This window comes from Rhinolophus sinicus, chromosome 17 (genome assembly GCF_057876585.1).
Source record: "Rhinolophus sinicus isolate RSI-liver-muscle chromosome 17, RSI-T2T, whole genome shotgun sequence".
In the NCBI taxonomy this organism is placed as follows: domain Eukaryota; kingdom Metazoa; phylum Chordata; class Mammalia; order Chiroptera; family Rhinolophidae; genus Rhinolophus; species Rhinolophus sinicus.
Window position 1 is genome coordinate 70,103,980 of NC_142517.1, and position 11,567 is coordinate 70,115,546.

At 35.2% G+C, this 11,567-nt stretch overlaps 1 protein-coding gene across 1 annotated transcript in view; it reads left to right on the forward strand.

The window, feature by feature from the left end:
* ATG3 (autophagy related 3) overlaps positions 1-11,291 on the forward strand; it is a 28,183-nt gene extending 16,892 nt beyond the window's left edge. The window contains exons 7-12 of the mRNA XM_019734833.3: positions 846-927; positions 4,361-4,395; positions 4,649-4,804; positions 6,235-6,362; positions 9,369-9,437; positions 11,057-11,291. Coding sequence (XP_019590392.1) covers positions 846-927; positions 4,361-4,395; positions 4,649-4,804; positions 6,235-6,362; positions 9,369-9,437; positions 11,057-11,138 — 552 coding nt within the window. The 3' untranslated portion in view covers positions 11,139-11,291. The remainder of the gene's footprint in view (positions 1-845; positions 928-4,360; positions 4,396-4,648; positions 4,805-6,234; positions 6,363-9,368; positions 9,438-11,056) is intronic.
* Positions 11,292-11,567: the final 276 nt, after the last annotated feature.

Consider the following 11,567-nt stretch of genomic DNA (forward strand, 5'->3'; position numbering starts at 1 on the left):
ATCAAGTATGAACATCCAACATGATTAAAATTTTGCTTAATGATCAGTTTTTCAGATATTGGCTTATCTAACAATTACCCAGATACTGATGATCTTTCCTCTGTGGTTACATATTTTTGGTGTAATAATGACACATATGATCTCAAGTTTCTAGTGGTAAATAAAATCATCCCTAATTAAAATTATTGATTAGGTGAAACTCAGTGTGCAATTTTTTGACTCTCACTACATTGACTTCAGATTATTAGAATATTTTGTGAAAATAATAAATGTTTATTAGGCTTGTCTTTGGTTAGCATTATTCTTTTATTCTAGTGCTAATATAATTAAGAAATTGAACTGAAATCTTATGTGTTACAATAATTGTAATGGCTTAATTCAGCTAGGATATTGTTAACAAATTAGAATATAATAGTGTTTGACTTATAACAATAAATTTAACATGTGAGTATATTGTGATTTATAAATGTATACATTTTTTTGTCCTTTAAATTATATGTGCAAGTTAACATAACTTTGAACTGATTTTCTAATACTAATGAATTGATTAGCTAAAAATGTTGTTTTATTGGAAGTACAACTGGCAACTATTTCTAAATGGTTAGTTTAGATGACTCTTGGTGCTTCTATGATGCCTTTTATATTTTTCAGTCACAGCACTGAGCACATCACTTTTAATGATTGTTTTATGAGTTTGTCATTTCACTGGACTACGAGTTTCTTAAAAATAACTGTCTTGTCACTTATTTTCACGGTGGTTAGTTAGCACTGTGCTGGTATGTGGGTGCTCAGTATTTGAACTAATGAACATATTTAAGTGACTTTAAATATAATTCATTTCAAAGGACAGTATAAAACTCCAAGATTGTTCAGCATTATGTGAGGAGGAGGAAGAAGAAGATGAAGGAGAAGCTGCAGATATGGAAGGTATTTGTGTTCCAGATTTGCTTTAATCGCACTCAAATATTTGACTTTGGAATATTTGTAATTCATGTGGATTAAGAATTCTCTCCCATTCAGTTCTAAATTTTAACATGTAACAGCCTAGAGAGGATTTTGTTGAGTGTAAATTTAATCAGTGCAGAACTTATTTTGATCTTGGACTCTTCTACTTTACTTAGAGCGTAGCCTTGACATCATTATTTTTACTGGGATAAATATTAGTCATAAATCTTGAATACTGGGTACAGCTGTAAGATACAGATTCTTAAGCTAACTCTTAAACTGCTTCAGAGCCATGCAATGTTTGCTCATGCATTATGTATTTTTTCTTTTTGATAACATCTTACTACAAAAACCTTCTGATAGTGATTTTTAATGGGGCCTTTTGAACTACACAGAATCCCCTCATTGTTACCTAAGGTTCTGAAATGCCTTCCTAGTCTTGCTAGCTGAGAATCACTGCATTCATGGATCATTGTCATAGGAGATTGAAAATCACTGCACTAATAGAACAGAGTAATGTAGGTCTAAAAGTATATGGCTATTCAAAGCTTCATATTCCATTAGTGTGATAATCTGTAATGCACGTGAAACCTCAGATATTTAAAAATAGAGGAAAAAATTGCTACACCAGGGCAACCTCTCTGTTAATTTCTATCTGTCTTTATTATACTTTCTTCCTTGCATTATTTGATTGTATTCCCCATTCTCTCCCTTGGTTTTTGACAGTGGGTTTTCCTCCTCCTTCTTTGACTGTTTTTCTAAGTCTTCTGGGGTTCTTTTACTTCTGCCCAGCTGTTAAATGCTACTATTTCTTGGGGTTTTATTTGTTTACTTTTTCCTGCTCACTCCTTACATTCCCAGATAGATTTTTATGTACTCTGTGGCTTCTGTAATGGTAAACCATGGTCTGACATGGAAATTTGTGCAACAGGAAAAATGGTGTATAAATTACATTAGATTCTCTATGAGAGTTTAATATTGATATATATGTGTGTATATAGGGAGAGCAGTTGGAAAAAGGAAGAGAATATGAAAAAAAAATACAGAGGGTAGACATTTTGGAGGCTGTAAGTTATCCCCCGAATTTTATGTATCCCCAAAATACTTAGAATTTATAGTGAGATAGAATGTCTTAAAGCATGCGAAAGTGCTCACTTCGGCAGCACATATACTAAAAAGCATGCGAAAGTAGAAGATGGTGCCAAGTAAAGCTGAAGCACAATAATGGCAAGTGGTGTTTGTTGATGAGATGACAGCATAACCTAATCAACAGAGTAACTTGTCTTAAAAGTACCTTTTAGTTTTGTTTTCTGAGTCCCCATGATACCTAGCTGTATATCTCTTTCTGAATTCTGGGCAGAGTCTTGTCCTTATTCCCATGGTTAACTCTCATTCATTGAGGAAATGTAAGTGAGTTATTGTAACCAAAATTGCTCACAGTAATCTCACATACCATCTCTGTGGGCAAGAGTTCCGTATCTAAACCAACCATCCAGATCTCCTGAATTTCAGATCTACTTGTTTAATTTCATTTCCACCTGAATGTCTCATAATTGTCAGAAACACCATCTTGCACAAATACTCTTTCTGGATTCCATCTGTTTCTGAATGGTATACAATTGTCAAAACTGGGGTTGGGGGGCAGGAAGAACCCTATAAGTAAAGCACTGTTTTCAGAGTACAAGCTGTGGGACTGCCTTAAATATCTGACAGCCTTTTAGTATGTTTGTTACATTTCCCATGGATAGAGTTAAAGAAAGAATTGCTATATATGGAATTTCACTTAAAAAACAGTGTTGATGGTATCTAATATAACAGTTTTCATTATTCAACAAATATTTATTGAGCAGTACAGTATCTGTAGTAGATACTGTTTTTGGTGCTGGAGATAAAGCAATAAACAAACAAAAAAGCAATAGATAAGCAAAACATGTACTGTATTAGTTGTGTTAGGGAGAAAAAAAGGGGGGTAGGGAGTCTTGGGGTGGGATGAGTATTAACAGCTTTTAAATAGGTTGATCAAGAAAAACCTCATTGAGAATATACCTTTTGAATAAAGCCTGGCAGGAAGTGAGTGAACAAGCTATTTGGATATCTGAGGTGGAGTACAAAGGCTCTGAGGTGGGAGCCTGTTGGCTTATTATGAAATACTGTGAGGAGGCTCCTATGTTCAGAGAGAAGTGAGGGGAGAGTAGTAAGGTATTGATTGAGTCAGAGAGATAAACCTGGGCAGATCATGTAGGGCCCTGGCTTTATCTCAAAAGTGAGATGAGAAGCCATTGCAGGGCTTTTCTAAGTAGAGGAGCAACTTAGAATGAGATTTAACATTTTAACGGAATCACTGTGAGTGCAGTGTTGAGAATAGACTGATGGTGAATAGGGCAACAGTAAGGAGGCTGTTTTGATAATCCAGGCAACACACGACAGTGGCTTGGGCTCGAGTGGTAACATTGGAAGTGACGAGAAACAGAATTCTGGATATATTTGAGGGTAGGGTCAAAAGGATTTGCTGGTGGAATGGAACAGAATAGTCACGTGTGACTCCAATGTTTTTGACCTGTGTCTGGAAAGATATTAACTGAGATGGGGAAAATTATAGGACTGAATAGTTTTGGAGGGGGCGTTGGGAGCTCAGTTTTGGACATGTGATATTTGTGATGCCCCTTAGTCATCATTGGAGCCGTAAGTAGACAATTAGGTATCCAGGTCTGCAGTCAGGGAATAAATTTGGGAATCAGCAGCATTTAAAGCCATTGAGACTAGTGAAATCATCAAAGGAGTGAGTATGGATAGAGAAGAGCACAAGTTCCAAAAACTGAGCAGAGTTGTTTTTGTTTTGTTTTGTTTGTTTTTTTGTTTTTTTAATGGTCGAGATGATAAAGATGAATCAGCGTAGGAAATAGTGAAGGCAAAGCTCGTGAGGTGGGCAGGAAGCCCAGAAAATGTAGTATATTAAAATCCAAGGACAGAAAGTGTTCCAAAGAGAAGGGTATAAATCATTCCAGATGCTCCTGAGAGGTCAATTCAAATGAAAACTGGGCGGTTACCACCGGATTCGGCAAAGTGGAAGTCACGGATGACTTTAATGAGCACATTTTATGCAGTTATATAAGTAGCCTTGTGTATGCTATGGAGTCACTGGGGACTCTACGGTATTATTATGCCAATTGGTATTATTAATAGACTATAGCAGAGACCAAGCCTTAATCATGCTGACTTTCTCTGGCTCTCTGACAGATAAAGTATGTGCTGCTTTAGAAATAGGTGTGTAATTAGCTCACTCATATTTATGCAATATCTTCAGTTAGAAACAAAAGCAAAAACCCAGTTTTTCAATGATTCTCTGAAATAATATATAGTTTGGTTTAGGAAATTTTTTTGAAGTTGATTAATCTTTTGTTGCTTTTTATAACAGAATATGAAGAGAGTGGATTGTTGGAAACAGATGAGGTTTGTAAATTGAGTTTTCTTGAGTTAATTTTTGATGAATAAACTTGGGGATTAGTATTTTAATTAATATCTTGATCTTTCAAATAAGTTTTATTTATGTCTACATCTGTTATGCCATATAATATTTTACTTTGAGTTTTAAGTTATATCTGCTTCTGAAAAAGATACATAGAGTGTGGAAAAAATAGATTTTTCTAAAATGTCACATTCATACTGATTTTAATGGTTGTAAATTTTTCTCCATTATTGCCAGGCTACCCTAGACACAAGAAAAATAGTAGAAGCTTGTAAAGCTAAAACTGATGCCGGAGGTGAAGATGCTATTTTGCAAACCAGAACTTATGACCTTTACATCACTTATGATAAATATTACCAGACACCACGACTATGGTTGTTTGGCTATGATGAGGTAAAAATAAAGAAAAACTTATTTTAATGTAAATATTTAATTAATTAATTAATTTATTTACTTATTAAATTTATTGGGGTGACATTGGTTAGTAAAATTATATAGGTTTCAAGTGTGTATTTCTATAATAAATCATCTATATATTACATTGCATGCTCAGTACCCAGAGTCAGTTCTTCCATCACCATATATTTGACCCCCTTCTTGCTCTTCTGTCACCCCCTCTCCCCACTTACCCTCTGGTAACCACCAAACTGTTATCTGTGTCTATGAGTTTTTGTTTGTTTGTCTTGTTCCTTTGTTGCTTTCAGTTTTATATCCCACATATGAGTAAAATACGGTTCCTAACTTTTTCTGACTTACTTCGCTTAGCATGATAATCTCCAGATCCATCCATGTTATTGCAAGTGGTAGTATTTCATCTTATGATAGAATAGTATTCCATTGTGTATATATACCACATTTTCTTTATCCAATCATCTATCAAAGGACACTTTGGTTGTTTCCATGCCTTGAATAATGCTGCAATGAATAATGCAGCAATGAACATCAGGGATCATATATCTTTATGGATAAATGTTTTCAGATTTTTTGGGTAGATACCCAAAAGAGAGATTGCTGGGTCATATGGTAATTCTGTTCTTAATTTTTTGAGGGAATGCTTATACTGTTTTCCATAGTGGCTATATCAATTTTACTGTAAATATTTTAAATTGTTGGGTTTAATTCTTTCATCACTAGGTTTTTAAACTTTAGAAATCATTTGTTTTATAATTTTATGATTAAATTGCACTTGATTCTTATTTTGAAGAAACTGAATTACTCAGTGTGACAGTAACACTACTAAGAATTAAACATTAATAATCTGTTATATATTTATTGCTTGGTCTCTGAGCATAGTCCTTCAAAATGTGAGGGAAATTGAACATGGTTTGTTGTATTAAATTTTGTTTGGGATCACACCTGTTGATATTTAGGCATTTACAGAATAATCACATCACATGTGGTGTTTTTTTTTCCTGAAGATAGAAAACTTTTTTTAACTCGTCCACTTAATTGAATTAAAGGATAGCTAAAATAAAATTAATTTTTATAACCTCTCATTCCAGTGACAATGAGAAACAAGAAAATAAAACAAAATAGACCTAAAGTATGAGTTACAAAGTTATAAAATGTTTAGATGGCCATGCACCTGCCTTTTTATGGTATCTTTAGTGCATTAGATGGTGATGGTTGTCACATACCCTGATGGACAGACTCCCTCCTCCATCCCTTCTTGGTATAAACTTTCCACCAAATAATCTGGTAATTCTAAATAGTCTAGCACTCTGAATTGCAAGCAATGTGGGAGATGGGGATAAATGTAAACATTGAAGTTTAGGCCTAAAAATTTTTAAACAATAATTTCAAAGCATTTTTTATGGTTTCAGCAACGGCAGCCTTTAACAGTTGAGCACATGTATGAAGACATCAGTCAAGATCATGTGAAGAAAACAGTGACCATTGAAAATCACCCTCATCTCCCACCACCTCCTATGTGTTCAGTTCACCCTTGCAGGTCTGTGTTTGGGGGTTGGGGGGAGAGGTACTTCATGAATTTATTACTTAGAGAATCTGTAAATGAGTGCCCCAACAGAAAAAATTTACTTATTAAGCAAGTAAAATTTGTCTTCCTTAGAAATGTTCTTGTGCTTAAGTGCATAAGAAAAAGGAAAAGAAATATTTTACAAAGTTATGTTTAATTAACACGTTGCGTACGGATCACGAGAATCTTCACGAGGGATTTAAACCCTGCCGTACGCAACGTGTTAAGAATTTTTTGTTGTTGTTTGTATGTATTGTGTTACAGTGTAGATCTTTGTGATTTTTACTCCTGTTTTTAGCTCCAAAAATAGTTTGGAAGATCCTTTTTTGATTAAAAAACATTCGTTTAGACATGGTTTACTCTATTGTGATGTATCTTTCTGTGAATGTGGAGTATAAAGTTAACCTTGTGCTTTTTCTAGGTGACTTATTTATTTCCTTTTGCTTAGTGAAGGGAGATATATGTGGAGTTTCTATTCCCCTTTACTCTTCCTTAAAAAAGAAAAAGGTGTTGTTACATGATAATTTCTTTCAGTTAGTTATTTCTAGTGGTTAACTTTCAGAAAATCATTGAGAAATTCTGGTAACAATATTTTTTCAGATGAAAACTCTGATATTTCATTGACTAATTAGATGCAACATTCTAATTTTCAAAACTTTTTTTCCCCCCTTCTTCCGCCTTCCCCCACACTCCAGTTCAAGCCGTTGTTTCTCAGTCTAGTTGTGTAGGACACAGCTCCCTGGCCCATGCTGGTATTATGAGCCTTGCGCTTTGCCCCAGCTGAGGTAGTCGTAGCAGCTCACGGCAGCTCTCACTGGCTGCCAGCCACTCATGCTGACCAACAGACACTCCTGGTAGCCCACGGCAGCTCACAGCAGCTCACGCCAACCTCCAGCTGCTCACTGCAGCCCAGCTCTGGGGAGAGCTGTTGTTCACAATCTTAGCTGTAGAGGGCGCAGTTCACTGGCCCATGTGGGAATCAAACCGGCGACCTCATCGTTAGGAGCACGGCACTCCCAACCACCTGAGCCACCGGACCAGCCCTCAAAAATTCGTTAATATTTTTTTCTCATTTTTTACAACATCTTTATTCTCAAACATTATCCCATAGAAAGTCTAGTTCATTTTTCCAGTTTGTGTCAACTGTTAATGTTGAAAAGTAATTCAAGAGTCATTGGTTTTAGTTTTGAATTATTGTAGCGGGCCAGCCGCCACGAGTCGAACGGTTCCTGACAAGGGGAGTGGGAATGAAAAAAGACACTCACACATATGATGATGGCGATCGCGGACTTCAGTGATCCTGAAGACGCTGAGTTTATTCTGTCCCCAGAATTTATACCTTCTGTGGACGTGCAGTTTAACAAATACAAAAATGCATTACCTAGTTAACAGTGAATCTTTAACTTTAACACAGGAGACACAAAATTTACTGAAACTCCCAAATGTAATTATCTTATCAATTGCCCTGATAGGCATCAGCCTTCTGTTCTGGGAACTGGCCACTCCCACCACATTCCTGAGCAGCATGCAAGCACTCTCCAGATGCAGGCAGAGACAATTGCTTCAGGGGGAGGAAATAGGTTAAGCATAAACCGAGCCATTAAGGCTTTAAAGTTAACTGCAACCATGGCTCCCCACAAATTATCTAATCTAAAAGGTTTTCATTTTTGAGAGTTACATAGTTGATTTAATTTTATGGTTTGAGGTTTTAGGATGGTGCTTATCAAACCAAGCTATGTCTCTTTCCGAGGTGTAAATTTCACTCAGTTGGGAAAAGAGATAAGTAATTTAACCGGAAGTTAATATTAAACATTTTGAATAAATTACTGTATTATAGAATACATAATATATAAATATAGAAAAAAGCAAACAAGCGAAAAATCTAGGGGCCTGTAAAATGAGACTTCAAGGATATTTTAGGCCTTGCCTAAATGGCCTCAGATTATGCCTTCTTATCCTCAGAATTAATACATTTACTTTCTAATCTTCTAAGTTGACTGCCTCTGTCATGAAGGTTATATCCATAAAAATTAAAGCAGCATTTTTAAAGCTAGGGTATATAGAAAATACTATTCATTACTTTGGTACGCTGCCCTTTTCTCAATTTACATGCCCAGGCAATTACTTTGATATCACTCTTTTCTTAGCATAGCAGTGACAGCAGTTGGCTGTAAAAACATTTGTGGATAGGACAAAAACTTCAGATAAATATTTTTCTTTATATAAAGCCAAAATATTTCATAATAGAATCAGATAAATTTTACCAGTATGAATGAAGACAAATAAAAATATACATAAACTTGACTGACCAATTAGCTTTTCTTTAATTCAGCGTTGGCTTATTCTCAGCTAAATATTTAAACAGAAAAAATCACAACATTGTATTAGGTTGGTGCAAAAGTAATTGCGGTTTTGCAATTATTTTTAACTTTCTAAACCGCAATTACATTTGTACCAAGCTAATCTCTCCCTCCCTCCCTCCCTCCCTCCCTCCCTCCCTCCCTCCCTCCCTCCCTCCCTCCCTCCCTCCCTCCCTCTCTCTCTCTCTCTCTCTCTCTCTCTCTCTCTCTCTCTCTCTCTCTCGACCAACTGTTGCCATGTAGCTTTTGAATTTGGCTGGTCTGATTATTTTTTGTTTCTCAGCAGACAGCCCTTGCTCTGCAATTGTGCCTTGGCATGCATGATTTCCCTTTCTCTGTTTTTCTACCCCCATCCCCATTATAGGAAAGCTAAGTACTAGTGCCATTGTATTCATTTTTGACTACCAGAGCTTTTTAAACTTACGCCCTCCTCCAATAAAACTGTCGTCATGACTTAATATGACTTGCTGGGGGTAGGGAGGAGAATATTTTATAATGTTAACTATTAATATATTAAAATTCACTGGTAATAAGGTAGACTTCTTTACAAACAAAAACTTGTTTCTCCTATTTTGATCTAAGTGATCTAAGTTTATAAGATTTGTTCTTTTGCTTTTAGGCATGCAGAGGTGATGAAGAAAATCATTGAGACTGTTGCTGAAGGAGGGGGAGAACTTGGTGTTCATATGTATCCTTACCTGTGTTTGTGATTAGTGGCAAAGTGGCTCCTAGGATTTTTTATTTTCCTTTTTGGGAAATTTAGTGTAACCTTAATGACACAGTACCTATACTTGTTTTAGCCCCTCATATCTGGAAATCTTAGTGAAGTCTTTAATTTATTTACAAAATGTTATATTCTGATTATTCTGCCTTCTTGAGTTGATTAGCAAATGTTCCTGTGTGCACCTGTTAGCTCTGCCTTGTTACAGAGCCTGAAACAAGCTTACTAGATGCTTTTGTTTGCTGAAGAGGCAATGGCTAAGAGTATGTGAATATAAAACCATTGCTGTTGGTGGAAAAGAAACTCAATGGGTTTAATTTATTAATGAAAGATGAGTAACCTACTAATTTAGAAGACAACACCTGAGTATCTTTTCCCTAAGTATATTTCCAGTTTAACAAGTTACAAAAATGTGCTTTCCCCTCAGGTAAAAGCAGAGTTGAGTTGTGGTAGTCTGAGGTATCTCTGAAACAAAAAATTCAACTTAAATAGGTTGATTAAAAAGTAAAGCACATAAAATATGTTACAGGTATTCTTAAAATACAGTATTTTCATTTTTTTCCCGAACCATTTTTCTACAAGAAGAGCACCCTTCTTCTATTTTACTCAGTTCTTTGGGGTTAACAAGATGAATAAATTAAGTAAACCACTGAATCCTGAAATACATGTACCCAAAGCATGGATTCATCAAAAGTAGCTGAAGTCAATGATTTAGATTCCAAATAACTTGAATTAGTTTGGTGCTAGACTGAGTCTAGACTTGGTTCATGCCACTCAGTGTTAGATGTAGATCGAGCAGTCATCACTGTCTTGAAACTACAGAAAACCTAAGCACTGCAAATAAAGTGTGTCCCTCAGAGGCACGTAGGGCTGATTTGATATTGAAACAAACCAAGAACGTTTGGTCCAAAGAAGTTTTCCTCCTGAAATCCTATTATGCATAATCTGAGCATAATCTCTGCATTGGAGGCTGGGTAGCAACTGGGAAGACTCCATAGGTAATTCATAATGGAGTCATCAGTTCCCCCCAATACAAATTAAGCTCTTACTGTTTCCAAGTACAATGGAACATAGAAAAGAAATTAGTAATTTATTAAAGTCTAATATAGTAGATTCTATGGCAAGTACATATATACTAACCTAGAATCAGTCATTATGGAGGGTTTCCACTTAATTGTTTTTTTATCTTTTGCTTCAGTGCTTTTATATTCTTTACCCTGTCTCATTTTCTAACCTACTCAGGCAAATTTATAGGCAGTAAAAGGGCCATTTTCCAGTCATTTAAACATGGACAACCTTGTCTTTATTTTTATATCAAAATAATCGGACTTACATGAACTCATACTCATTAGAAAGGTTCACATTCAAATATTAAATGTGAATGGTTAGGTAGTCTTAAAGTTATAGAGAACCTCATGTGGAAGAGACACAAACTTGTATGAGTGCATTTTTAAAATATACTTGTAAGATTTTGTCTTATGCATTTTTTTCTGAGAAATTATTGCTTAATAAAATGGATAATTATAATGTTAGTTTAAATTATAGAGTTATTGATCAATCTATTTTCCTTAGCTAAAGACCTTTAGGTATCTTCTAATTTTCTTGAAATTTGTACAAGCTGTCATTCCAACAATAGAATATGACTACACAAGACACTTCACAATGTAACGAAGAGAGCATAGAATCTATCCTAATTATTGGTTCTGATTTTTAAAGAATTAACCCATAGATGTGACCATTGACCATATTTACCAATATGTACAATTTCTCTAATAAAGAGACTTATATGTTTATGCATTAAATAAAAAAAGTTCCACTACAGCCTTATTTGTTTAATAAAAGTGAGTGTAAAGAGACCATTTTTCTTGCATCTTATCAAAAGGTGATAATATTATTTTCCTTAAATAACAACTCTTTAAGTGAAGAAGTCTCATACAGAATGATGATAAAAGTATTTTTGGTTCACATTTATGAGGAAGATACTTAAATGTGTGAGTGTGAGGACGTGTGTGTGAGAACTGGGACTAGAAAATACTGCATGGTAGACTTACCTTCCCTTTTTTCTCTTCCACTTTGTTCCTCTTCTCTTACCCTCGC